The sequence below is a fragment of the Astatotilapia calliptera genome, chromosome 12, assembly GCF_900246225.1.
Source record: "Astatotilapia calliptera chromosome 12, fAstCal1.2, whole genome shotgun sequence".
Lineage (NCBI taxonomy): Eukaryota > Metazoa > Chordata > Actinopteri > Cichliformes > Cichlidae > Astatotilapia > Astatotilapia calliptera.
Genome location: NC_039313.1, coordinates 19,965,081 through 19,992,300, shown reverse-complemented (window position 1 = coordinate 19,992,300; position 27,220 = coordinate 19,965,081). Strand labels below are relative to the sequence as shown.

General features: G+C 40.3%; 3 protein-coding genes across 3 annotated transcripts; all 3 read right to left on the bottom strand.

The window, feature by feature from the left end:
• Window positions 1-2,946: 2,946 nt before the first annotated feature.
• On the bottom strand, window positions 2,947-6,043 carry LOC113034263 (arrestin domain-containing protein 3-like). Its single transcript, XM_026188677.1, has 6 exons — window positions 5,619-6,043; window positions 5,468-5,528; window positions 5,233-5,380; window positions 5,029-5,119; window positions 3,937-4,196; window positions 2,947-3,516 (listed from the first exon to the last, which is right to left on the bottom strand). Exons 1-6 carry the CDS (start codon window positions 5,875-5,877, stop codon window positions 3,268-3,270), a joined length of 1,068 nt encoding a protein of 355 aa, XP_026044462.1. The 5' UTR covers window positions 5,878-6,043; the 3' UTR covers window positions 2,947-3,267.
• Window positions 6,044-8,079: 2,036 nt separating this feature from the next.
• Window positions 8,080-16,415, bottom strand: LOC113034053 (arrestin domain-containing protein 3-like). The gene is made up of 6 exons (XM_026188341.1): window positions 15,184-16,415; window positions 15,033-15,093; window positions 14,798-14,945; window positions 14,594-14,684; window positions 9,070-9,329; window positions 8,080-8,649 (listed from the first exon to the last, which is right to left on the bottom strand). The coding sequence occupies exons 1-6, from the start codon at window positions 15,440-15,442 to the stop codon at window positions 8,401-8,403; spliced, it is 1,068 nt and encodes a 355-aa protein (XP_026044126.1). The 5' UTR covers window positions 15,443-16,415; the 3' UTR covers window positions 8,080-8,400.
• A 19-nt stretch (window positions 16,416-16,434) lies between these two features.
• On the bottom strand, window positions 16,435-26,012 carry LOC113034052 (arrestin domain-containing protein 3-like). Its single transcript, XM_026188340.1, has 7 exons — window positions 25,585-26,012; window positions 23,411-23,452; window positions 22,586-22,646; window positions 20,698-20,848; window positions 19,341-19,437; window positions 19,005-19,261; window positions 16,435-17,138 (listed from the first exon to the last, which is right to left on the bottom strand). The coding sequence occupies exons 1-7, from the start codon at window positions 25,844-25,846 to the stop codon at window positions 16,872-16,874; spliced, it is 1,137 nt and encodes a 378-aa protein (XP_026044125.1). The 5' UTR covers window positions 25,847-26,012; the 3' UTR covers window positions 16,435-16,871.
• Between the last annotated feature and the right edge of the window lie 1,208 nt (window positions 26,013-27,220).

Sequence of the window (27,220 nt, the reverse complement as noted above, 5' to 3'; positions counted from 1 at the left end):
GGCAGCTGATAGGTACCGACAGGCCAAGCGGAATGCGGCACGGGTGGTGGCAGAAGCAAAAACTCGGGTGTGGGAGGAGTTCGGAGAGGCCATGGAAAAAGACTTTCGGACTGCCTCAAAGAGATTTTGGCAAACCGTCAGGCGACTCAGGAGGGGAAAGTGATGCTATACCTGCACTGTGTATAGTGCGGGTGGAGTGCTGAGAAAATTGTCCGGCGGTCGAAGGAATACTTTGAGGACCTCCTCAATCCCAATGGCACGTCTTCCGTGGCGGAGGCAGAGTCTGGGGATGAAGGGGATGACCTGCCAATCTCTGGGGGCGAGATCACTGAGGCAGTTAAACAACTCCTTGGTGGCAGAGCCCCTGGGGTGGATGAGGTCTGCCCCGAGTTCCTGAAGGCTCTGGATGTTGTAGGGCTGTCTTGGTTGACACGTCTCTACAATGTTGCGTGGAGATCAGGGGCAGTACCCCTGGACTGGCAGACCGGGATGGTGGTCCCCATCTTTAAGAAAGGGTACTGGAGGGTGTGTTCCAACTACAGGGGAATCACACTCCTCAGCCTCCCTGGGAAAGTCTATGCCAGGGTGCTCAAGAGGAGAGTCCGTCTGTTAGTCAAACCTCGGATACAGGAGGAACAATGCGGTTTCCGTCCTGGTCGTGGAACACTGGACTAGCTCTTTATCCTCTCAAGGATACTCGAGGGCACATGGGAGTTTGCCCAACCAGTCTACATGTGTTTTGTGGACTTGTAGAAGGCATTCCACCGTGTCCCTCGAAGGGTCCTGTGGAGGGTGCTCCGGGAGTATGGGGTGTCTGGCCCATTGCTAAGGGCCATTCAGTCCTTATACGACCGTTGCAAGAGCTTGGACCGCATAGCCGGCAATAAGTCAGACTTGTTCCTGGTGGGTGATGGGCTCCGCCAGGGCTGCCCTTTGTCACTGATTCTGTTCATAATTTTTATGGACAAAATTTCTAGGCGTAGCTAAGTGGCGGAAGGCTTTCACTTCGGTGGTCAAAGGATCTCATCTCTGCTTTTTGCAGATGATGTGGTCCTGTTGGCTTCATCAGGTGATGGCCTCCAGCTCACTCTGGAATGGTTCAGAGCCGAGTGTGAAGCGGTGGGAATGAGAATCAGCACCTCCAAATCTGAGACCATGGTCCTCAGCCGGGAAAGGGTGGAGTGCCCACTCCGGGTCAGGGACGAGACCCTGCCCCAAGTGGCGTTTAAGTATCTCGGGGTCTTGTTCACGAGTGATGGGAGAAGGGAGCGGGAGATCGACAGACGATTTGTGCAGCAGCTGCAGTGATGCGGACGCTGTACCGGTCTGTTGTGGTGAAGAGAGAGCTGAGTGTAAAAGCAAAGCTCTCAATTTACTGGTCGATCTACGCCCCTACCCTCACCTATGGCCACGAGCTGTGGGTAGTGACCGAAAGAACGAGATCGCGAATACAAGCGGTAGAAATGGGCTTCCTCCGAAGGGTGGCTGGCCTCTCCTTTAGAGATAGGGTGAGAAGTTCGGCCATTCGGGAGGGGCTCAGAGTAGAGCCGCTGCTCCTCCACATCGAAAGGAGCCAGTTGAGGTGGTTCAGGCATATGACAAGGATGCCCCCTGGGCGCCTCCTGCACGAGGTTTTCCGGGCATGTCCCACCGGGAGGAGCCCCCGGGGCAGACCCAGGACACACTGGAGAGATTATATCTCTCGGCTGGCCTGGGAACGCCTTGGTCTTCCCCCAGATAAACTGGAGGAGGTGGCTGGGGGAGAGGTAGGTCTGGGCTTCTCTATTTGGGCTGCTGCCCCCACGACCCGGCCCTGGATAAGCGGAAGAAAATGGATGGATGGATGGATGGATGGATGGATGGATGGATGGATGGATGGATGGATGGATGGACGATAAAAAGGTTTGTTTTCTGCATTATTCGTTCGCTTACGCACAAGTCTACTGTTGCTTGCACCTCTGATAAAGTTTCACAAGTGTCAGATTTCTTTTTATAGATATAAAAATATGGATATGTACTGATAAATGATCAGAATTATAATATTTCTGGCTGTCTGAGGCAAAATTTCCCCGATTCATGCTGAATCGATCGAATTGTGGATTGAATCGAATCACGACCTTGTGAATTGGAATCGAATAGATTCTAGAAATCAGTGACGATACCCAGCCCTAGTCTATAATTTTGGACAGTAAGGTGGAATAACCAACTAATACAGTTTTAAGACTCACTGCAGTTTCTAGCAAACATTTTTCAAGCTGCTTACCCTGAGTCTGTGCTCAGCTTTGATGATGTTGCAGTTGAAGATTGAGGGCTCCACATCACAGGGAATGGTGATGACCCTTGTGACAGTTTCTTCTGCAGATGGAGGGATGGCGTCTCCCACCTCTTTCAAGAGGTCTTTAGTATGGACCCTTCTCTTCTTGCAAAGAAACTGTGCTTTCTGTACAAACAGTAAATGGTAAATGGTGTTAAATTGAATTTATTTGCCAAAGACAGTGACTATATCAAATTTACTCCTGACCCCATAGGCCCCAACGTGAACCTTGGAGCACATACTTTTATACATCAGTTAATGGTTGTCGTGTCCAAATTGCCCAAATGGACTCTAAGGTTTTAGAAGAAGCATTACATTAGGATGTGTCATATGATGAGTAGAATATAAGGGTTCACATTAAACTGGAATCACCAGCCACAAACACAAGATGTTGGTTTTGCATTTCAAATATGATGTTTTATTAGAAAAATATAGTAACACACAGCTTAAACCTATTCGCTGGAACGTTCAAGACAATTTACTACACAGCAAAAGCAAGACACAAGTAGGCAAAGTTCTTTGCTCTGGGAGGCACACAGAGTCTCCACAGACTACTAAGGATCAAACCTCTACCAACATGACATTGATTATAAAACTCTAAGCATATATGAGTAGATATTTCTAAGCATAAATGACAATCAACAATACAAATCTGACAAACTCTTGTAAATATATTATTTACACAGATATTAAATGTATACAATCTTACAGTTTAAATAGGAAAGTAAATTAAGATCTGTTAGGAGTTAGAAGATAACAACTGCTAATATGAAAACCAGCATTTTCTGATTTATTGCCTCAATTGATGTCATCTTCACAGTTTGGGGTATGAAGGAACAAACAATAGGTGCTTGGTAGCTTTAACAGCACACCAGTCTGCTTTTCTGAATGTATTCAATCATTTGTGTCAAGTCTGTGTTTAAGGCTTAAATGTTCTCTCTCAAGGGAGATTTTCAAAGTGCAGTCTTATAATCATCAAGAGTGGTAGTGGGGTACATCGCATGTGCTCCGTAGTGAGGTGGAAGATCTGCAAGTTGGGGTGGTGTTTGCTGGGGTGTAGTTCCCCAGGATGTTTTTTCTGGGTTCCTAAAAGTGTCAAATCCAATGCCAGCAGAAGGATGTGGTTGTTTCACCACCGCAGGCATGATAACTATAGGAAGTTTGAGCTTTGGATCAATAGAACATTTGATATTCAGTTGGACCTGTGAAAACAAAATAACACACAAACAGAATTGTTTAAGATTTTTTTGTTCAGGAATTATTGATTTCAGCAGGGCTTTGTTGTTGCCATGTTTTGTCACTAGAGGGCTCTCACGTTTTAATCCAAGCTTCTCAATCTTTGTTTTCTTCCATTAGTTCCTCTGAGTACTTACATCCTTTATTTTATTTCCTTTTGTGAACGTTAAAATGAGGAAGGAGAAAAGCAGTTTAACAGTTTTCCATAAAAATGATTTGTTACAGTCACCTGTGACAGAAAAGAGGTGCCACTAACCAACTAGCAGCCCAAATAAAACCTTTTAAATGGCATATACAGAAACAAAGACAAGCTTCCTACCATTAGTTATATTACTTAAGCAGTACTCAAGTACACAAACAAAAGGACAGCTCTACAAGTTGTTTACCTTCAGCCTGTACTCCAGGTTGATGATGTGGCTGTTCAAGATGGAGGGGGGTAGGTCTCCAGGGATGGTGATCACCTTGGTCACGGTTTTTCTGCCAGAAGATGCTTCAACAGCCTCAGCCTTATCCTTAAGGATGTCGTGTGTGTAAACTGTCCTGTGGCCCTGGGCAAAGAAACTGTGTTTCTGATACAGTATGAATTTGGGCTTCACTGTGCGACTTGAGTTGTTGTTGATTTCAACTGTGACCACGAGAGCTTCGCCTGTAAAGTACAGAAAGTTATCCTGTATAAATCACTGCCAAGCATAGAAAGACATTTCCTGACATCTACATAATATCTCTCTACAGGAGTTCAGGATGCTTTTATGCAGTTGGCTAAAGTCGGGTGATCCAGAGGCCAAATTATCTGGGCACATACCATCAAGAGTCATCCTCCCAAAAAAGCAACAACATGAAACTATATAAAACAAAATCCATCTCAGTGTAACACAGCCATTATGCCATTTTCCTCCAAATTCATATGACACAAAATAAGGCACAAAAGAGTCTGGAGAGTTTTATTCTTACATGACTTAATGTTCCTGGCACAAAAGGCGCCAAATGCAACCTTTTTTCTATCTTAAATGATTATTGGACTTTTCAACTTTTTGTCTTTACCTTCCTTGTAAGTCTAGTGTACAGTGGTTGATAATTTAGCTTGCCAAATGTACCCCCCTAGATGTTGCCAAAAACAGCACGTCAGCATCATACAGCTCGGTTCGTACTCATAAAAACAAAACTACAACAACAACTTTTAGCTTAGTACTTAATCAGCTATAACTTCCTTTCAATAATCAAAGGATCAGTTCCACAGAAACACCCCTCACTGAATCATGCACACTGGTTTCCTGTTTACAAGCACTTTAAGTAGCTGGGAGCTGGGATGAAATAAAGCAGTATTTTTAAATGATGCTTCATTAGGGAAGGAGTCTAAGGAGTAAAAAGCTCTTGACTCAACCAAACTTATAGTCACTTTCCAAAAAATAAAAAATTAAAATAAGGGAGAGGGCAGAAACTGAATACTGAAAGGCAGTAAGCCAAGTAAAGATAATTACCTTGCATGTATCCCATCTGAGTGGTATGAACATCTACTGAAACCTTTCCAGAGCCCAAAACAGATTTATCCTTACAAGTATACTGAGGTTCCTAAAAAGCAGACCCCCACATTATAAATGTGCTTTAAGGTAATGATCTCGTCTGCCTGAACACTATCAGTTATGAAATTTAATCGTTGCTTTTTAGGATTAATGATTTCTTACCAGAAGTCCAGGAATACCCATGTGTGTCTTGGACACAAAAGTGAAGTGGGCCTTAGTTTTTTTTGTAATCTTCATTGATTGTTTCAGCTCTGCTTTCACCTTATGAACAATTTTTCCATGGGCTCCTTTATAGGTTGATGGCAGTATTCTGTAAAATACAATACAAAAACATTCAAATGACCCACAAAGAAGCAGAATGGGAATCTAAACCTCTGATTAAGACAAGAAGAGGTACCCATCAGGAATCCTGAACGAAAAAGGATACACGTGTCTTCCTTTTCCAATGACTTCAGTGCCTGGAAAAGAAGTAGGTGTTGTTTTGAACAGTCTGTTAAACAAGGAACAGTGTATCACGTGTCAGCAACTGTGTTAATTCAATACATCACCATCGCGTCTTGATTCTCTCAAGATATCTTGTTTGATGTCATAATATTTCTCAGTAGCCCAGTAAACGTGGGTTTGATCTTGTCCGTAATGCTCACTCCAGCATACCTTCGCTCTCCCTTGTCCTCTAAAAATCAGCGATTGGATTTTGGTTTCACCAGACACCTCCACAATAATTCTTCCATTAATCATATCTCCATTCGTGAAGGTGTTTTTGCTGTTGATGGCATCGTATTCGATTGAGAATTTTTTAATGGTCATTTTCAATTGATGACAAAAAGTGGGGTAAAAAACAAAAATCTGTTGCAAAAACCAAGAGAAAACTCAAGCCAGTTGTGCCCAGCGCAGCCACTCTCTGCCGGTTATATCTGCTTTCAAGTATGCAAATGTTGTGGTGAAACCAGTTTTTCTTGTATCACACACCCTCTCAAAGCAGTAGCACTAAAAGATTTTCAGCTATGGAAACTCGACGGAGTTTAACATGAGATTACATTATGAATGATTTGAGACAGTCAAGACACACACACTCTCTGGATAACCAGCATGGTCTCTTCACAACCACATATTGGGGCAGCGAAAAATACCACCTTGTTTCTCTTTATTTATTTTTTATTGTAGGTGTGACTGCCACATGCTGGCTGCATCACATGATATATTTCACCACACCTACAGTAAATCTTCCACTTGATGCCCATTACATGCCATGTTTAACCCTTTGAAATCCTAAGCAGAAGTGATGAGAAGTAACCTTAACAATAGACCCCCTTTTTCAGAGAGATGACAAAAGGGCCTTTTGGGGGGGGGATTACCAAGGCTTAGGAGACATCTTTTCATATATTTTGATAGCATAAATTTAGGGGAAGTTCCACAAAGAACATTAAAAAATTCTTCTTTGTTATTGTCACTAACATCACTATACAGGCCAGTATTTATATAGCGCTTTACATATCCAGTCATCCACCCATTCACACACACATTCACACACAGGTGATGGCAAGCTACGTTGTAGCCACAGCCACCCTGGGGCGCACTGACAGAGGCGAGGCTGCCGGACACTGGCGCCACCGGGCCCTCTGACCACCACCAGTAGGCAACGGGTGAAGTGTCTTGCCCAAGGACACACAACCGAGACTGTCCAAGCCGGGGCTCAAACCGGCAACCTTCCGATTACAAGGCGAACTCCCAACTCTTGAGCCATGATCGCCCCAGTACTTGGGCTTGATCTCACGAGATGGACTGTTCTTAATGAAGGCCACAACATTTAATCCTTCTTCTGCAATACAGAGCAGAAAAGTCAAACCTGACCTTTGCTTTAGACAAATACATGTCAGTATCACCTGCACGCCTTTTACGTTGTTGGAAGCCCATTTTCTCAAGATTAACATCCATGGCTACACTTCCTGAGGTAAAAACTTTCAATGTTTTATCCTTTGGAGGGTCATCATGACCATCTCTGCATGCCTACTATAAAAGCACTGATTTCCAGCCATGTGATTGGCTGATTAGATATTTGTGTTAATGAGTAGTTGAGCAGGTGTACCTGAGTTACCTGATTTTTGTGATTAGGCCTTTTAAAAAGTATTATTACCATTTGTGTCTCAACCCTTTCACGCATAGTGGGCCCTACAGTGGACAGCTATTCAAATACAAGTCTGCTTCCTTGTATTTGTGTCAGGTATGGAGTGACACACTCCATACCCTGCCATCCACCTTTCAGCCAGTGTAAGTGCACAAAACAAATTCTTATTTAAATTTCTCTAACCCATTGGAAGTTCAAAACTCTTTTTTATGCCTAAAGATGAATAAAAATAGTTAAGAAAGAAATCCCAATTGAGGTTGTCATAATTCATGCATGAAAGGATTAATATATCTACTAACACTACTTTAACTGCAGTGAGCACATATGACATCCCTGCACATATCTTACTGTAGTTTTCCACACAATTTCAAGTGTTTTAATTTGTTATCAGTGGTGTTAAATTGAATTTATTTGCCAAAGACAGTGACTATATCAAATTTACTCCTGACCCCATAGGCCCCAACGTGAACCTTGGAGCACATACTTTTATACATCAGTTAATGGTTGTCGTGTCCAAATTGCCCAAATGGACTCTAAGGTTTTAGAAGAAGCATTACATTAGGATGTGTCATATGATGAGTAGAATATAAGGGGTCACATTAAACTGGAATCACCAGCCACAAACACAAGATGTTGGTTTTGCATTTCAAATATGATGTTTTATTAGAAAAATATAGTAACACAGCTTAAACCTATTCGCTGGAACGTTCAAGACAATTTACTACACAGCAAAAGCAAGACACAAGTAGGCAAAGTTCTTTGTGCTACAGAGTGCTCTGGGAGGCACACAGAGTCTCCACAGACTACTAAGGATCAAACCTCTACCAACATGACCTTGATTATAAAACTCTAAGCATATATGAGTAGATATTTCTAAGCATAAATGACAATCAACAATACAAATCTGACAAACTCTTGTAAATATATTATTTACACAGATATTAAATGTATACAATCTTACAGTTTAAATAGGAAAGTAAATTAAAATCTGTTAGGAGTTAGAAGATAACAACTGCTAATATGAAAACCAGCATTTTCTGATTTATTGCCTCAATTGATGTCATCTTCACAGTTTGGGGTATGAAGGAACAAACAATAGGTGCTTGGTAGCTTTAACAGCACACCAGTCTGCTTTTCTGAATGTATTCAATCATTTGTGTCAAGTCTGTGTTTAAGGCTTAAATGTTCTCTCTCAAGGGAGATTTTCAAAGTGCAGTCTTATAATCATCAAGAGTGGTAGTGGGGTACATCGCATGTGCTCCGTAGTGAGGTGGAAGATCTGCAAGTTGGGGTGGTGTTTGCTGGGGTGTAGTTCCCCAGGATGTTTTTTCTGGGTTCCTAAAAGTGTCAAATCCAATGCCAGCAGAAGGATGTGGTTGTTTCACCACCGCAGGCATGATAACTATAGGAAGTTTGAGCTTTGGATCAATAGAACATTTGATATTCAGTTGGACCTGTGCAAACAAAATAACACACAAACAGAATTGTTTAAGATTTTTTTGTTCAGGAATTATTGATTTCAGCAGGGCTTTGTTGTTGCCATGTTTTGTCACTAGAGGGCTCTCACGTTTTAATCCAAGCTTCTCAATCTTTGTTTTCTTCCATTAGTTCCTCTGAGTACTTACATCCTTTATTTTATTTCCTTTTGTGAACGTTAAAATGAGGAAGGAGAAAAGCAGTTTAACAGTTTTCCATAAAAATGATTTGTTACAGTCACCTGTGACAGAAAAGAGGCGCCACTAACCAACTAGCAGCCCAAATAAAACCTTTTAAATGGCATATACAGAAACAAAGACAAGCTTCCTACCATTAGTTATATTACTTAAACAGTACTCAAGTACACAAACAAAAGGACAGCTCTACAAGTTGTTTACCTTCAGCCTGTACTCCAGGTTGATGATGTGGCTGTTCAAGATGGAGGGGGGTAGGTCTCCAGGGATGGTGATCACCTTGGTCACGGTTTTTCTGCCAGAAGATGCTTCAACAGCCTCAGCCTTATCCTTAAGGATGGCATGTGTGTAAACTTTCCTGTGGCCCTGGGCAAAGAAACTGTGTTTCTGATACAGTATGAATTTGGGCTTCACTGTGCGACTCGAGTTGTTGTTGATTTCAACTGTGACCACGAGAGCTTCGCCTGTAAAGTACAGAAAGTTATCCTGTATAAATCACTGCCAAGGACAGAAAGACATTTCCTTACATCCAGGGGCGGAGCGTGGGGGTGGCTTACTGGGCTTAAGCCTGGGTTGTTTTGTCAGAAGCCCGGGGTCTTTTGGAGTGTAATTTTTTCATAGTTAGATGCCTGGCTGACAACTGTATAAAACAAAAAGTACACACAATTTTCGAAGCACATAGTGCAGACTGTGGGAATTTACGACTGTGCGTGAATCCCCCCTGATATTGGTATGATCCGAGCTCAGGCACTAAGCGACTGAGCGAGAGGGCGGGGCAGCTGCTGCCTGTAAGTGGCTGTTGGAGAAACAGAGCCAGCCATACTAAGGAGAGCTTAAGTTTGACCAGTAGTGATGGGATTTCCGGCTCTTTTTAGAGACCCGGCTCTTTCGGTTTGGCTCACTACAAAGAGCCGGGTCTCTCGGCTCCGAACCGGCTCTTCAGGTTGTTTTGTTGCTTTAATTTATTTATTGTTAACAATAATATAAAATTATGCACAAAAGGAATTACTAACGTAAGAAAAAGTGGTTTTATTTATATATGTTTATATATAAATATATGCGGTGGCCCCTAGAGACAAAACACGTACAAACTCCAAAACAGATTTCTAGCATGAACTGAACTTCCAAAGCAGAGCTACTAGATCACTTAAATTACACAATTGAAAGCATGAAAGCATGTGTGTATTGTTTGTGTATTTATACACAGGCACTCATATATATTCAAATAATTTAAAAACAATGTTCATTTACCTGTTACTACCACACACCAAATCCGGTCGTTGGTACTTGCTGGCTTGTGTAGCCACTAGGTAACAAAAGCTCAACACTGCACCCAGCATCCTGGAGCACTTCTGTTGTCTTTTGTACGTGTTTTGAGTTTTTATGTGCTTCGGAGTTTGTACATGTTTTTACGTGTTTTGGAGTTTGTACGTGCTTCAGAGTTCGTACGTGATTTGAAGTTTGTACGTGCTTTGTCTCTAGGGGCCACCGTAAATATACTTTTATTTATTCACTCCACATAAAATGTAATAAATAAATCATATAATACAAAAATCAACTATTCACATTTCAACTTTTAACTAATTAAATTTTCAGCTTTTTCCTTTTACAAATTTAAAGTGAAACAACACAAAACACTGCAAACCACAACACAATTAAATATAAATTCAAATATGAAAACTAAAAGAACATGCATATTCTCTGTCATATGGACCTGCATGAATAAACTTTCTGAATCCTTTATCATCTGCAACTGAAAATAGTTGTGGATGATTACTATACCTTTCTAATGTGACATTGTTGTCCCTGGCTCTCTTTCTCTCCCTCTGGCTCTGTTCCTGTGCTGAGTGTAACTACCGCCCCTCCCCCCTCTTCCCAGCGTAAAGCACACAGCTCACGTGCGGAGTGAAGCGAAAAAAAGTGCTAGAGAGAGGTTGAGAGAAAGGGGGAAAAAAACATGTGATGGCTCGCGATAAGGAGCCGGCTCGCGTCGTTCATGTCAAAGAGGCGGCTCTAAGAGCCATTTCGTTCACGAACGACCCATCACTATTGACCAGGTACCAAAGCAAACCATTCGTACCGTACAAATAATGTAAATATGACGGTGCATCACGAAAGATTGATATCAAACTGATCACTTGACCAATATTATGTTACTTGCTCTTCGAGTGAATCAACAACTGGCGAAATGAAAAGCCGAACAAATGCTATTTTTTTAGAGAGTCTTAGCTTACGTGTGTTTATTTCATATTTTCAGTTCTTACCCTCCCCGACTAAATCGGTTTCAGTTATGTACTGAAATATAAGAATGGACATTAGAGGGTTCTTTCAAAGAAAAAACTCAGGTAAATGTTATTTTATATATTATGCTTTGTATATTTCTATGCAAAACAAGAGGGATTTCAGTACACAGCAGGATATTCACATTTGTAACCAGATATTTACATACACTTTAGGGAGAAAACATAAAACTTTTTGCTGTACAACATCAATTTAGAGTAAACTTTTGCTTTAGATAAATATTGAAATATATTTTGAATTAGTTAAATGTCAGAATAAAGAGAGAGAGATCTGTCTATTTATTATCACTTTCATCAAATTTAGGAGTACATATACACTAAGTTTATTGTTAATTAATAAGAAACTCCAGACGATTCCATTCTGAGCTGAAGAAGCTTCTGATAGGTTAGTAGAGTCCATGTGAGTAAATTGGTGGCACAGCTGTGGATGCATATAAGGCAAAACACAGAGACTGTTTCTTTGAAATGGGAAAATCAAGAGATGTCAACCAAAACACCAGGAAAAGAACTGTGGATCTCCATAAGTGTGGCTCAAGTTTGAATACAATTTGGTGCCATTTGCAATTAAGAAATACAGATAGTTTCTCTCTTTACTCTTAAAGTTAACAAATATGTTTTTTATATTTATCAATCTAAAAAAAATAAACATTTAGTCTGATTTGATGTTACAATTAAAAAGGTGTTTGTGTTTTGATCTGAAGAGTTTGTAAATATCTGTATATTTGATGATTGTCAGCACAAAGAGGGAGAGAGAGGAACAGAGAGGGAGAGAGAGGAGAATGAGGACAGAACAGAGGTGGAACAAGAGCAGGTGAGACACACATGTTAGTCAAATGGTTGTTTACCAAAAGTATCACCATATCATAGGTACTCATGTATCTCGTACCTAGTGTTTCTTTTTAGGTTTGTTATTTTTCAGATTCTATATTTATTAAGTCATGCAGGCTTGTTTGCACAACAAGGCTAAATAATAATATAAACTTTTCTCAATCTAAATAGTGGACTTTGGTAGAATTAAAAAATAAGTGTAGTGCAGGTCTATGATGATTTTTAGTGCTACTATCATCTAGTTCTGATTCTGGTTCTGTCTTGGTTAAATCCCAAGTATTCCTGATTTTGAACTGTTGTAGTCCTGTTTTACAGTTTTTCTCAAATGTTAAAACACAAAAGCCAATCCTGTAACCCAAATGACCAGTAGTCTAAACACATTTACTAAATGTAGCCACCATATTCCAGTACCATAAACACATGTCACATGAAGACACAATTCACAAAACACAACCCTCTGTACTCATAAATCTAAACACATTTTTCCTTGCTAAAACACATGTTGCAAAACAACTCTGCTCATATCCTCAAATGAAAGCCCATGTGATGCAAAATGCTTGCCACAGTCACCAATCTTTGAACACAGGGAACACACCTGGCGTCATTCACTACACACAATGACTCAAAATTGAAGACACTTGTTGCTAATGCTGTACCCACATGTAAAAGCAAGTTCAGAGTGCACAGTATGCTGAAGGTTCCAAACAAACACAATGGATGAAGGCAGAGTCAGGGGAAGAGGAATTTGATGCAGAGGAGGGAGATAAGATAAGATAAGATAAGATAACCTTTATTAGTCCCACACGTAGGAAATTTGTTTTGAGAAGAGCTGGCCCTGGAAGAAGAGGAGCAGGCCAATGAGGAAGAGGAGTTCAAATGAGAGGAGGAAGAGGAGCGACCAACGAGGAAGAGGAGAAGGCCAACATGGGAGAGGAGAAGGTCCAGGAGGGAGAGCAAGACAACCTCGCACCATCATTACGGACGAGATGCGAGCAACAGCTCAGCGACATGATGCCGCACAGTGATTGTGGTGTGTGTGTGGTGTGAATAACATAAATAAAAAAACTTCACACCCTGTTCATGTTTTCAAGATTACTGTTGTGTGCAATAGATTCTGTTTTTGCATTGAGTTGTGTTACAGTAGTGTACGTACATGCAGGATTTTCTATAGATTTATACTACTCATATGAAACTCACAAATCTAAATACCTAATCCTCTGCAGAGATCTACGACGATCCGTTACTGTATAGTTTCTAAAATATGCATTGGCAGTTATGGAACAAAGAACCTTCTCACAAATTGAGCATTGTGTTTTCAATTGTTTTGCTGTAGTGTGTAATGCTGTGTATAGTGTTTACAGTTTTGACAGCTTCGAGCTGCTCTCTTGGTGTGGGAGTTTGAGTTTTGCAGTGGGAAGGTGTGGTTGTGTTTATGTAGCTTTAGAGAAGGGTGTTGTGTTTGGACATTGGGGGACCTGGTGGTAACGTTTGTGAAATGTGTTTTAGCATTTGAGAAAAACTGTAATTCTGGATCAGTTCTGGGTCTGGTTGAATTGGGGTTTAGTCCTCGTGTCTTGATACAGCCCTGACCTTGTTCTTCCTTGTTGCTTAATTAAAAAACTAGTTTCAGGTGTCCTGCACATGTGATATATATCTGTCCCTATATGAAGTCATTCTTTTTTGAACAAAACTCAAAACAGAGCCAATTAATCTTTCAGTCATTTCTACCCCGCCCAAAAAAAAATAAAAAATCCCACATGCATACCACCCTTTTGGGCTAAGCCCCGGGTGTTTCAAATGTCTGGCTCCGCCTCTGCTTACATCTACGTAATATTTCTCTACAGGAGTTCAGGTTGCATTTATGCAGTTGGCTAAAGTCGGGTGATCCAGAGGCCAAATTATCTGGGCACATACCATCAAGAGTCATCCTCCCAAAAAAGCAACAACATGAAACTATATAAAACAAAATCCATCTCAGTGTAACACAGCCATTATGCCATTTTCCTCCAAATTCATATGACACAAAATAAGGCGCAAAAGAGTCTGGAGAGTTTTATTCTTACATGACTTAATGTTCCTGGCACAAAAGGCGCCAAATGCAACCTTTTTTCTATCTTAAATGATTATTAGACTTTTCAACTTTTTGTCTTTACCTTCCTTGTAAGTCTAGTGTACAGTGGTTGATAATTTAGCTTGCCAAATGTACCCCCCTAGATGTTGCCAAAAACAGCACGTCAGCATCATATAGTTACATACAGCTCGGTTCGTACTCATAAAAACAAAACTACAACAACAACTTTTAGCTTAGTACTCAATCAGCTATAACTTCCTTTCAATAATAAAAGGATCAGTTCCACAGAAACACCCCTCACTGAATCATGCACACTGGTTTCCTGTTTACAAGCACTTTAAGTAGCTGGGAGCTGGGATGAAATAAAGCAGTATTTTTAAATGATGCTTCCTTAGGGAAGGAGTCTAAGGAGTAAAAAGCTCTTGACTCAACCAAACTTATAGTCACTTTCCAAAAAATAAAAAATTAAAATAAGGGAGAGGGCAGAAACTGAATACTGAAAGGCAGTAAGCCAAGTAAAGATAATTACCTTGCATGTATCCCATCTGAGTGGTATGAACATCTACTGAAACCTTTCCAGAGCCCAAAACAGATTTATCCTTATGAGTATACTGAGGTTCCTAAAAAGCAGACCCCCACATTACAAATGTGCTTTAAGGTAATGATCTCGTCTGCCTGAACACTATCAATTATGAAATTTAATCGTTGCTTTTTAGGATTAATGATTTCTTACCAGAAGTCCAGGAATACCCATGTGTGTCTTGGACACAAAAGTGAAGTGGGCCTTAGTTTTTTTTGTAATCTTCATTGATTGTTTCAGCTCTGCTTTCACCTTATGAACAATTTTTCCATGGGCTCCTTTATAGGTTGATGGCAGTATTCTGTAAAATACAATACAAAAACATTCAAATGACCCACAAAGAAGCAGAATGGGAATCTAAACCTCTGATTAAGACAAGAAGAGGTACCCATCAGGAATCCTGAACGAAAAAGGATACACGTGTCTTCCTTTTCCAATGACTTCAGTGCCTGGAAAAGAAGTAGGTGTTGTTTTGAACAGTCTGTTAAACAAGGAACAGTGTATCACATGTCAGCAACTGTGTTAATTCAATACATCACCATCGCGTCTTGATTCTCTCAAGATATCTTGTTTGATGTCATAATATTTCTCAGTAGCCCAGTAAACATGGGTTTGATTTTTTCCGTAATGCTCACTCCAGCATACCTTCGCTCTTCCTTGTCCTCTAAAAATCAGCGATTGGATTTTGGTTTCACCAGACACCTCCACAATAATTCTTCCATTAATCATATCTCCATTCGTGAAGGTGTTTTTGCTGTTGATGGCATCGTATTCGATTGAGAATTTTTTAATGGTCATTTTCAATGGATGACAAAAAGTGGGGGAAAACAAAAATCTGTTGCAAAAACCAAGAGAAAACTCAGGCCAGTTGTGCCCAGCGCAGCCACTCTCTGCCGGTTATATCTGCTTTCAAGTATGCAAATGTTGTGAAACCAGTTTTTCTTGTATCACACACCCTCTCAAAGCAGTACCACTAAAAGATTTTTAGCTATGGAAACTCGACGGAGTTTAACATGAGATTACATTATGAATGATTTGAGACAGTCAAGACACACACACTCTCTGGATAACCAGCATGGTCTCTTCACAACCACATATTGGGGCAGCGAAAAATACCACCTTGTTTCTCTTTATTTATTTTTTATTGTAGGTGTGACTGCCACATGCTGGCTGCATCACATGATATATTTCACCACACCTACAGTAAATCTTCCACTTGATGCCCATTACATGCCATGTTTAACCCTTTGAAATCCTAAGCAGAAGTGATGAGAAGTAACCTTAACAATAGACCCCCTTTTTCAGAGAGATGACAAAAGGGCCTTTTGGGGGGGGGGATTACCAAGGCTTAGGAGACATCTTTTCATATATTTTGATAGCATAAATTTAGGGGAAGTTCCACAAAGAACATTAAAAAAATTCTTCTTTGTTATTGTCACTAACATCACTATAATATTCACAGTAGGTTAAGAAATAATACAAAAAGAAAGGTATCAACTTTTCCTGAGGAAACACGTGCTAGGTAAGTTAGTGTTAATGACCCATCTTACCAGAAATTGTCAACTGTCTAAATAGTCAAAATTAATCTGGAAACACTGGCAAAACCTAAAAAAAAATACCAGGAAGAAAAATGTTGCAGTCAATATTTTGATGGCCCCATAAATTGAAAGCAATTAACTCAAAGTAAAAGATGTCTAGTTATGTCAGCTTCATGTTTTGTGTTACGCCACAAAAAACAAACCAAAAATAAGTAAATAAATCCAAAAACCAAAGAGGTTTATTGCCTTAAAAAAAAAGTTTATTATCATACAAAACTTCATTTCAAAGATTTAATCCACCCAACACCAACTTGATGTTGTAATGTTGTTAACCAGTGAATGGAAAATATTTTTCTCTTTACTTTTCAGAAAGGCTTTTAGGTGTAAAACAAACCAGTCAAACAGCATTACTTGTTCCTGTGATAAATGCAATGTTTTACATTTTGTCCCTTTTATTCAGTCGTCTGTCTGTAACACGCAGGCACTTAAGATATCAAGTGTTAAATAAAAAAGAAACAATCAGGAGCGGATACTCCTATATGAGGCAGTTAAACACACACTATAGGGATTTGGTATAGTCTATAGCCACAGAAGTGCTTGGTGAACACTAGAGTGGCTCTTAATGACCACAGTATGCTTCTCGGTGTTTTCACACCATTTCCTGGCAAAACATCTGGTCAGACCTGTTGCTAGGATTTATTCTCAAAATCTGGCAATGGAGGGTACATTGCATATGCTCCATAAGGAGGAGGGGGATCTGACGGTTGGGGAGCTGCTATTGGTTGTTGTGGCTCAAAACCCCACACTGGAGGGTTTGGGTTCGGGTTGAATCCAAAGGGGGTAGCAGCAGCAGCGGGATAGTGTGGTGGCACTGCAGGATAGGCCTGGAAGGCTGGCAGGATGGCTACAGGAAACTTGATCTCTGGATCTGAAGCATATTTTACGTCAAGGTACACCTGTAAAACACGTTAGATTGTTTAAAGTTACTCAATATTTGCAGAATTGAACCAATCCTCTGTTTTTAAGAACATGTTCAACAGGTAAAATCTATCAGCCTTTTCTTTGGTTACGGACTTCATGTATCTCAGCTTATGCTTATTTTAGTATTAATTAAAAGTTTGATCATTTTGTAGCTCAACCCTTTCACACAGGTTATGTTGATTTTGAGCTGCAGATGTTACCCATTAACACAAATATAACTGCTGTCCTCAGTTACTACTAGTAGGTTCTTATGTCACATAAGTCTTTTGTTTACATTATTGCTTTTCAGTAAAATGAGTCAATAAACCATGGCAGACACTGGAGCTTTGCTCTATAAAGACAACCTATGTGCCGACAGTTTTCCACTATACTCTATACAATGCTTTGCACGCATGTGAACACAGTAAACACTTTCCTCAAACAAATGAACAAAGCGTGACAATTGTGTTCAAACGCTTTCAGCAGCTTTACACAAAAGTCTTTCATTGCATAAAATAAAGAACCGACAGAGCTTCAAATAGCGCTCTGCTGCGCTATTGCTCACAACATTCATACCATCTTGCTTATTTTTTCTGATCACATCAATGTTGATGTGATCAGTTACATTACAGATCTTTTCTATATTCTTTGCTAGGATTTTAGCAGTAAAGCCCCTCAAATGAACTTTTGGTTTGGAGTTTACATGCAATAATGTGCAAAAGTCTTGAACCACCCACCGGTTCCTTTCTTGTAATTTCTAAAGTGGTCTTGAGAAATAGTTTGTCAGGTTTTCTTAAAGTCTTTCAGTTTCCTTTTTTTGATGCTGGCTGTCTTCCCCCCCCCCCCCCATTCATTTTTAGTTGAATCCTTTTAAGAGGAATAAAGGATGAATGTTTTTTGTTTGCTGAAATGCTTAACACTGAGCTATGAATAATTAATGCATGAAAAGGAAAGCTAGGTAACTCAAGGAATGAACCAGTGCCTACTCACACCAGGGGAAAAAAAAAAATAAAATAAAAAAAATAAAATAAAATAAAATAAAATAAAATAAAAAGAGCGTAGCAAAGAACCAGTTTTCCATTTAAATTTACATTCTATCTAGAAAGTATCTTTTTTCCTTTTTGTTTAATGTGTGCATTTCTACTACAGAATTTCAAAAAACAAGTTAACAAGTTCTCACCAAAGTAAAATGAAATGCATTTTCTTTCGAGGAACAGAGCATTCCTTCTTGAACCATTTTAAGTTAGCACAACTTAGATCTGGGCTGTTAGCTGATCTGGTGACTGATCTCCAGTGTGACAATAAAGCAGTTCAAGTTACAGACTGGCAGACAGAATGTGATGAGGGCAGAAGTACAGCTGAAACCAAATAATGAGACAAAGGAAGTAAAACCCACAGAGGACACAGAGAGAAATAATAACCAAAATAAAACGGGAAGAGAGGCACAACTAAACAGGGAAGCAAGATTATATTGATGCAAACAAAGACAGAAAGAGGAAAAAGTCCTGTACCTCCTTGGCTTCCTGATTGGATTGCTTCATTTTTCATTTGATCACAAACAACGCCATTAGTATGGATTGGCCTACCTGGAGCCTGAACCTCAACATTACAAAAGCAGTGTGGAATCATGTTAATGGAGAACAGAAGAAAAGGAAGCCGACCTCCAAAGAAGAGCTTAAAAAAAAAAAAAAAAAATTTAAAAAAAAAAAAAAAAAAAGCTATTTCTGAAGACTACTTCAAGAAATCCTTTTGTGGATCAATAATTTTGGACAGTATTGTGGAATAACTAACTTGTATTGAAACGATTAATACAGTTTTAAGATTTACTGGTGTTTCCAGCAAACATTTTTCAAGCTGCTTACCCTGAGTCTGTGCTCAGCTTTGATGATGTTGCAGTTGAGGATCGAGGGCTCCACGTCACGGGGAATGGTGATGACCCTTGTGACGGCTTCTTCTGCAGATGGAGGGATGGCGTCTCCCACCTCTTTCAAGAGGTCTTTAGTATGGACCCTTCTCTTCCCTCTTGCAAAGAAACTGTGCTTTCTGTACAAACAGTACTTGGGCTTGATCTCACGAGATGAACTGTTCTTAATGAAGGCCACAACTTTTAATCCTTCTCCTGCAATACCGAGCGGAAAAGTCAAACCTGACCTTTTCTTTAAACAAATACATGTCAGTATCACCTGCAGGCCTCTCACCTTGTCGGAAGCCCATTTTTTCAAGATTAACATCCATGGCTACACTTCCTGAGGTAAAAATGTTCATTTTCTTATCCTTAGAGTCATGCAGCGGTGTCTGAAAGAAAAACAAGAATGTAGCACAAATTAGGGCTGGGCCATATCATACTGTTCACGGTAATACCGGTATAATGTTGGGCAACGATAAGAAAATTAAATATCGCGATAAAATATGGGTAAAAGACGCATGCGCAGTGCCTTTGTTTTCATACGCATACGGCGCCGACGCAGAATGAGAAGGGTGAAAGCGGATCGTTGAATGAAACGGATGAACCAGAATTGGTTTGTAAAAATGCTGCAACTTCAGTGGTGTGGAACTGGTTTAGCTTTCGTCCGTCAGATACTCAACAAAACACTATTTTTGGTAGGGCATGCTAGCGGGCCGTCGTTATTACCGTGTTTTTTGGAAAATACGGCACACTTAAAATCAATTCTTTGATTTTTCTGAAAATCGACAGTACCCCTTATAATCCAGTGGGTCTTATGTATGAATTCTGGTTGTGTTTACTGACCTCGAAACGATTTTATGTCGTACACGGCGCTCGAAAATCTGTCAAATGTTTTAGTACGACTTTGCTAAGCTACGAACCCGCACCGCTTGATGGATTGTCGGAGCATTACGGCTATCGTAGGCAGGAGCCTCGCGGAGTGATACGTACTGCGCTTCAACATAATATTACTGTATTGTGTATAATCTCTTTTTAGGTTTTGTGGATATTATACACGGTTATGCTGAGGATATGTCGGCCAGTTTCCACTGGAAATGCCTTTTGGTTAAACTGTCAGCAAGGAATTTGTATTTGCACTGTTAAATTTTTATATAACTTTAAAACACATAACAAACAGTTGCTTGTTCAAGTCAGAATAAATTGATGTTTGTTTGTTTATTTTGCACTAATAAAGTTGTGGAGTTGTAAAGTATTTTGTCTAGTGTCAATTATATCGTCAGTTTTATCGTTATTGCAAATTTTCAAATGTATATCGTGATAAATATTTTTGGTCATATCGCCCTGCTCTAGCACAAATGCACTTAAATTCTCCCAAAAGCAGAGATATATTAACTTTAATAGACTTCAGCCACATTGATCTCAAAGCTAAGCCAGTGGCCCTTTCCAGTAAGACTATGTTTGGTGCCTTTAAAACCAGTGTTTTCACAAGGTGAGCACTCTGAATGCAAATACTGAAACAAGTTGCTCAATACATGTCCAAGCAGGTCTAAACAGGTTATTGCCGCCCACTCACCCCTTGTTTTTTGTTTGTTTGTTCTGTGGTTGTGCCAACTTTGTTGGAATGACTGCAAATGAGATAACACACATACCTGTAACCAAGATATACTGTTCACATTTGTCGTTGACACAAAGTTGACCATAGTTGAACGTTTCGTGTTCATCCTCATTGATCTGCTCAGCACGGCTTCCAGCGAGTACACAATTTTACCATCAGCACCTTTGAAGGAGGAGGGTAAATCCCTATTGAACAAACACCAAAGCCCACAGAACTGCGATGAGTTGATCACTTTCTTGTAAAATACACACAGCTTTTCACATTTTCTAAATGACTTAATAAAATGTTTTATATCAAAATAAACAATACAGCAGCCATAAACAGAACAATTACGAGTGAAGCCCTTTGGGATTAACGGTTTTTCAGCACTAAATAAATAAAATATGTTCTGATGTTCTTCCAGTTTGCAAACACAACTGGCTCAAGCTAATGCTATGCTGACACTTTTTACATGTTTTAGAACACTCCCTTTATGCACTGCCAGCGACATTCCAGCTGGCGGTGAAATCAGGCGAATCCTTGGATTTACAGCTGTGCCGTGAATGTTTAGGGAGTTATGGACCCGTGAGTGTTCAAATATCTGAATCAACTCAAGCTCAGAATTCAGACTTGATACATTCACCAAGTCACGAATCAATTAATGATAAAATTACTGGTGGTTATCTGCCCACATTCATACATGTACGTATCTAAAACTTCAGTATATTAATGTTGCTTTAATGTCTGTGAAGGTTCTCAGTCATCCAGGTCATCGTAGTCAAAGGAGCTTGCAAAGAAAAGCGTCTGGACTTCTTTAAGTTGCTTGAAGACGTTTCACCTCTCATCCGAGAAGCTTCTTCAGTTCTAAGGTCAAATGGTGGAGAGTCCCAGATATAAACCTAGTGGGAGTGACCCCCCACAGAGGGACAAAAGGACCCCCTGGACCCCCTAAAGTCAGCAAAGAGGCACAGAAAAGAAGACCAGACACCAGCGAGGGAGGATAAGAAGGACAGACGCAACAACATTGTCATCCCCTATGTAGCCGGTGTATCAGAGAAACTCAGGAGAGTTTTCTCCAAGCGTGACATCCCGGTGCATTTCAGACCCAGCAACACGCTCAGACAGAAACTGGTTCACCCGAAAGACAAAACGCCAAAACACAAACTTAACAATGTGGTGTATGCTGTACAGTGCAGCGAGGAATGCTCAGACCTCTACATTGGAGAGACCAAACAGCCACTTCACAAGCGCATGGCACAACACAGAAGAGCCACCTCCACAGGACAAGACTCAGCAGTCCATCTGCATCTTAAGGATAAAGGACACTCTTTCGAGGATGCCAATGTTCACATTTTGGACAGAGAGGACAGATGGTTTGAAAGAGGAGTGAAAGAAGCCATCTATGTCCACTGTGAGCGACCATCTTTGAACAGAGGCGGGGGTTTACGACACCAACTCTCTGCCATCTATAATCCAGTTTTGAGATCCCTTCCCAGACGCCTTAACGCCCACTCACATCCTGGGCCATCTGACCTCAGGAATTCGCATGATAAGGTGGGGCCAGGTTTCAAAATGAACACACCCGAAACTCTGGCTGATTGGGACCCACGCCCAGTTTCCCACCTTGGCCCAGGCGATTAGAGGATCATCAGGGGGTCCTTTTGTCCCTCTGTGGGGGGTCACTCCCACTAGGTTTATATCTGGGACTCTCCACCATTTGACCTTAGAACTGAAGAAGCTTCTCGGATGAGAGGTGAAACGTCTTCAAGCAACTTAAAGAAGTCCAGACGCTTTTCTTTGCAAGCTCCTTTGACAATGTTGCTTTAATGTATACACAACCTCAGTGTGTTCACTTACTTTTCTGGAACCACAGCAGTAACAAAACACGAGGTTGTCTGTTTGTTCTTACTAACACTGCAACCATTTAAAGAAATGTTTCTTACTGGAAGGGGAACTGAAAGCTGAATGGGTAGACATGGATTCCTGGGGCAACAACGCTGCTGTCTAAAAAAAAAAGAAAAAAAACAAATAGTAAAAAAAAATGTAAAAGATAAATACAAATTTAAGAAGAATTGTTCAGATGTGTGTTTAAGTTACAACTCCTACAATTACGAAGCAGGCCGTTGTAAAGGGATGCTGGGGTGAGTTTGATTTGGCTTCCTGTTTAAGTCAAATATTTAGGGATTACAAACACAAGAGCTGGAAAAGAACAAAAAACTCCTCAAGCTCAACGGATGTCTGAGGGAACAAAAACGCATGTTTGCATCACTTAGCTAATGTGTTTAGGGTTTTTTATGCTTGTAATTAGACATCAGTGATTAAAAAGCACTCTGGCTCTCACTACACTGCGACTCTAAGTGTAATCCTGCAGCAGGATTGCATTTACGAGCCACAATGACAAGACATGAAGTTTCAGTGTGTTGAAAATATTACAATTATATACCAGATAAAGATATGGCCATTTATTTTTCATATTAACTGGAGTTTATTTAGCACAAAGAGTTTGCCCATGTTTCAATGAACAGACAGCCTGACATCTGCCAGAGTTATTTAATCCAGCTTTGCAGAAGATGACACAACAGAAGGTGTAAAAGTGACAGACTGACAGCGTGAACACAACACCGGACGTGCAGTCTCAGCATTCAACAAGTGACTCAAGCTATAGCTGAATGAAATAAAAGCTCAAACAAAGACAGCACACAAATATATTTCAGTAAAAACACAATCAAGCACCACTACAGGCTGAGAGAGGACGGTCAAATACTCACATGTTTGTAAGTTGTCGGTCACTAGTGTCTGTCTGTCGTCCTCTGAAGAGAAAAATCAAGCAGAAAGCAACGCAATCTGTCAACCTTACTGTGTTATTTTAGGCTGGGCAAAAACCTGAAAATCATGATTGTAATCTCTGAGTGTCTGTTAATTTCTTGAGTTATATAGTAAGAGATGGATTAAAATGTCTAAAACTCTCAATTTAGAAGTTTACACTGAGAAATGCAGGCAAATCATGCTCTGAATCATCATTTTAACTCTGATCTTTTACTTCGATTTGATTAATCATATTTTCACTGTTAGTACAGAATCCATGTAAAAACTGGTGATCTGGTGCTTTAGTTGTATATGTGTTCTGACTGGTATAATCACTGACGAACAGCAGCGATGGGCTGAAAATTCATTTCTACAGGAAGAAACTTTGCTGCATGTTATGCTGGGCTTACACTGTGCGATTTTTTCCGTCGCGCGATTCAGCTCCTGCTCAAACTGTACGATTGACTCGCAGGGGTTAGAAGTTCATAGGTCACGATGCAGGTCTCACACTATACGGCCCGATGCTCTGATGCGACCTGAGTGCTCACACTGTGCCTCCATAAAATGAAGGTTATAACAGAAAATCTGTCGCGCTCTCCCTCTCTGTCTTTCACTCACACAGACACACACCACCACCATCAACTTTGCTAAATTGCTAATGAAAAACATGATCAGGCAGCTGTGATTGAGCAGCAATGTAAATCCAACTATTTTCATGGTTGTTGTGGTCGTGATAATTTTGTGAGGCCACATCGAAAAGGCTCGGATGAGCTTTCCAAAGTTCTACAAGTTGTGCCTCCATCGCTTGTGTCCAGATCACACGCTGCACAGCCGTGCTGCTCCATCTTTTACACCAACGTTTACGTGTTTGCGCGCGAGCAGTGTGAGCGGCTGTGATGAGACCCTCACGAGCGATTGATGATCGGGAGCTGGTCGTGAGGTGTTAATCGCTTCTCGTTACCCCACGTATACTACACGATGCACGATGAAGATCACTCAAAAATCGGCTCAAAATGGGCCTAAAACCGCACAGTGTAAGCCCAGCATTAGAGCAGCAATGTTTGTTCCCCTCAGAGAAAGGGAAGAATGGGAAAAGGAAAACACCTGGCTGGAAAAAGTTAATATGGGCATGTGCAGTGAATATCAGCGCTATGTGGCCAGAAGTGTGATAATATAATTTATTTTGTGTAATAAACAACTGCAAGGATAGATGATTACAAAAAGATGACTAATACAAAAAAGTAATACATAGATGAATAATGATGATGAGTTAAGATGCGTAATCATGGGAACAAGTGGGTTTACAAACAGGAGCAGCTGATTAGCATTAGAAAAGCTGAAATAATACCTCAGCTGAAGCCAATTGTACTAAATGCACTAAATGTGCACTGTTACAAGAATGTTTTTCTTTCTATTGTTTTCTATTATTTTAAGTTAAGCAGGACAGAGTTCTTTTAAAGAAAGATTTACTTATATTCTCAAAAGTTAAGCATGACAGGCTTCTGTTTAAGAAGGAGACCTGTTTTATTGTGTTAATGTTTTCATTTTGAGCTAAAAATAAATGGCTAAATGATCATTTGTTTCACATGTGTTCATATCACAAAGAATAAACATCTACTTAAATCAAATTCAAGTCAAATGGTTAAAAAAATAATTTCACACACAAAAAAAGAGCTAGAAAATTCACCACACTGGGAAGGGTGAAGACAACTGGGTCGCCCGGCCCTGGCCACGAGGTGTCCCTTATTTATTTTTCAGGGAGTTGGCAACCCTAAGTGTAAGCCCAGCATTACACAGAAAATAACTATTAAAATGTTCAGTAGTTCAAGCAGATTTAGATTAGGCTGAAGCCACAGAGCAGCAGCATAAGAGATCGGCGGTTGAGCAGTTGTTGTGCAGCAGGAATTAGTCTCCCCCTCCGCTCACCCAACATAAACAACGCCTGATGCTAACATTTCCTTCCACTGCGTTGACTTTAGTCCTTAAGCTGAATTTATTTGTTTGCTAAATTCTTTAAAACTATAAACTGAACACAAATAATTTAGTTTTTGGTTGTTCTTTTTAGTTTTTTGTTTGTTTTTTTCTAACTTAAGCAGGCTCCTCCGTGCACGCAGCGCAGAATGAAAAGCAAACTTACTTTTGCTGTTTTTGTCTCGGATGAAGTAACTTCTAACGCTGAAGTATTTGTCTTTGGCGTGGTATACATGCGTGGTTTGTCCGTGCCTCTCGGTCCACAAAACCTCAGCTTTCCCTTTGAATTTAATGAGCAGGGACTCTATCTGGAAGTCTTTCTCCGCTTCCAGCCTGACTTCCCCATAAATGACATCACCATTAGTAAAAGTGTTGCTGTCATTGATAGAGTTATAGATTACTTCTAATCTCTTGATTGTGGACAGCATAATTTGTAGTAGCGCACTAGGAAACGTTCCAAGGACACCAGAGTAACAACCGACAGACTGAGATATGCGGTAGGTGTGTCCCGATCCTGAAGGAGGTCTTACATTACCGCGGCTTCGCCTTCCGCTGTATCTCTGATTTCATTTATCCAATAATGCGTGCACCCAATTAGTCACTTATATGGTGACACACAGTGACATGCAGGGGCGTAGTAGCAGTGTGGGGGAAAGTGGGACTGACTGCCCAGGGGTCCAATGGGTCAGGAGGAGCTTATCCAGACCTGCAATGAATAAGTTTGCTATTGTTTGCATTTTTTTCTTATATTGGAGAATATATATATATATATATATATATATATATATATATATATATATATATATATATATATATATATATATATATATATATGCAGGGGCGGAGCGTGAGGGTGGCTTACTGGGCTTAAGCCCGGGTTGTTTTGTCAGAAGCAGAAGTCTTTTGGAGTGTAATTTTTTCATAGTTAGATGCCTGGCTGACAACTGTATAAAACAAAAAGTACACACAATTTTCGAAGCACATAGTGCAGACTGTGGGAATTTACGACTGTGCGTGAATCCCCCCTGATATTGGTATGATCCGAGCTCAGGCACTAAGCGACTGAGCGAGAGGGCGGGGCAGCTGCTGCCTGTAAGTGCGCTGTTGGAGAAACAGAGCTAAGGAGAGCTTAAGTTTGACCAGTAGTGATGGGATTTCCGGCTCTTTTTAGAGACCCGGCTCTTTCGGTTTGGCTCACTACAAAGAGCCGGGTCTCTCGGCTCCGAACCGGCTCTTCAGGTTGTTTTGTTGCTTTAATTTATTTATTGTTAACAATAATATAAAATTATGCACAAAAGGAATTACTAACGTAAGAAAAAGTGGTTTTATTTATATATGTTTATATATAAATATATGCGGTGGCCCCTAGAGACAAAACACATACAAACTCCAAAACAGATTTCTAGCATGAACTGAACTTCCAAAGCAGAGCTACTAGATCACTTAAATTACACAATTGAAAGCATGAAAGCATATGTGTATTGTTTGTGTATTTATACACAGGCACTCATATATATTCAAATAATTTAAAAACAATGTTCATTTACCTGTTACTACCACACACCAAATCCAGTCGTTGGTACTTGCTGGCTTGTGTAGCCACTAGGTAACAAAAGCTCAACACTGCACCTAGCATCCTAGAGCACTTCTGTTGTCTTTTGTACGTGTTTTGAGTTTTTATGTGCATCTGAGTTTGTACGTGCTTCAGAGTTCGTACGTGATTTGAAGTTTGTACGTGCTTTGTCTCTAGGGGCCACCGTAAATATACTTTTATTTATTCACTCCACATAAAATGTAATAAA

What these genes read in the sequence shown, in the direction of transcription:
- LOC113034263 (XM_026188677.1), bottom strand. Translation starts at nt 5,877, where the DNA reads ATGACCATTAAAAAATTCTCAATCGAATACGATGCCATCAACAGCAAA. An exon ending in TGGGTATTCCTGGACTTCTG is followed by an intron (nt 5,120 to 5,232) that starts GTAAGAAATCAT and finishes TCTGCTTTTTAG; the next exon opens with GAACCTCAGTATACTTGTAA. An exon ending in ACCTGGAGTACAGGCTGAAG is followed by an intron (nt 3,517 to 3,936) that starts GTAAACAACTTG and finishes TTGTTTTCACAG; the next exon opens with GTCCAACTGAATATCAAATG.
- LOC113034053 (XM_026188341.1), bottom strand. Translation starts at nt 15,442, where the DNA reads ATGACCATTAAAAAATTCTCAATCGAATACGATGCCATCAACAGCAAA. An exon ending in GAGAGAATCAAGACGCGATG is followed by an intron (nt 15,094 to 15,183) that starts GTGATGTATTGA and finishes CTTCTTTTCCAG; the next exon opens with GCACTGAAGTCATTGGAAAA. An exon ending in TCGTTCAGGATTCCTGATGG is followed by an intron (nt 14,946 to 15,032) that starts GTACCTCTTCTT and finishes TGTATTTTACAG; the next exon opens with AATACTGCCATCAACCTATA.
- LOC113034052 (XM_026188340.1), bottom strand. Translation starts at nt 25,846, where the DNA reads ATGCTGTCCACAATCAAGAGATTAGAAGTAATCTATAACTCTATCAAT. An exon ending in ACAGTATATCTTGGTTACAG is followed by an intron (nt 19,438 to 20,697) that starts GTATGTGTGTTA and finishes TTTTTCTTTCAG; the next exon opens with ACACCGCTGCATGACTCTAA. An exon ending in AAAAATGGGCTTCCGACAAG is followed by an intron (nt 19,262 to 19,340) that starts GTGAGAGGCCTG and finishes TCGGTATTGCAG; the next exon opens with GAGAAGGATTAAAAGTTGTG.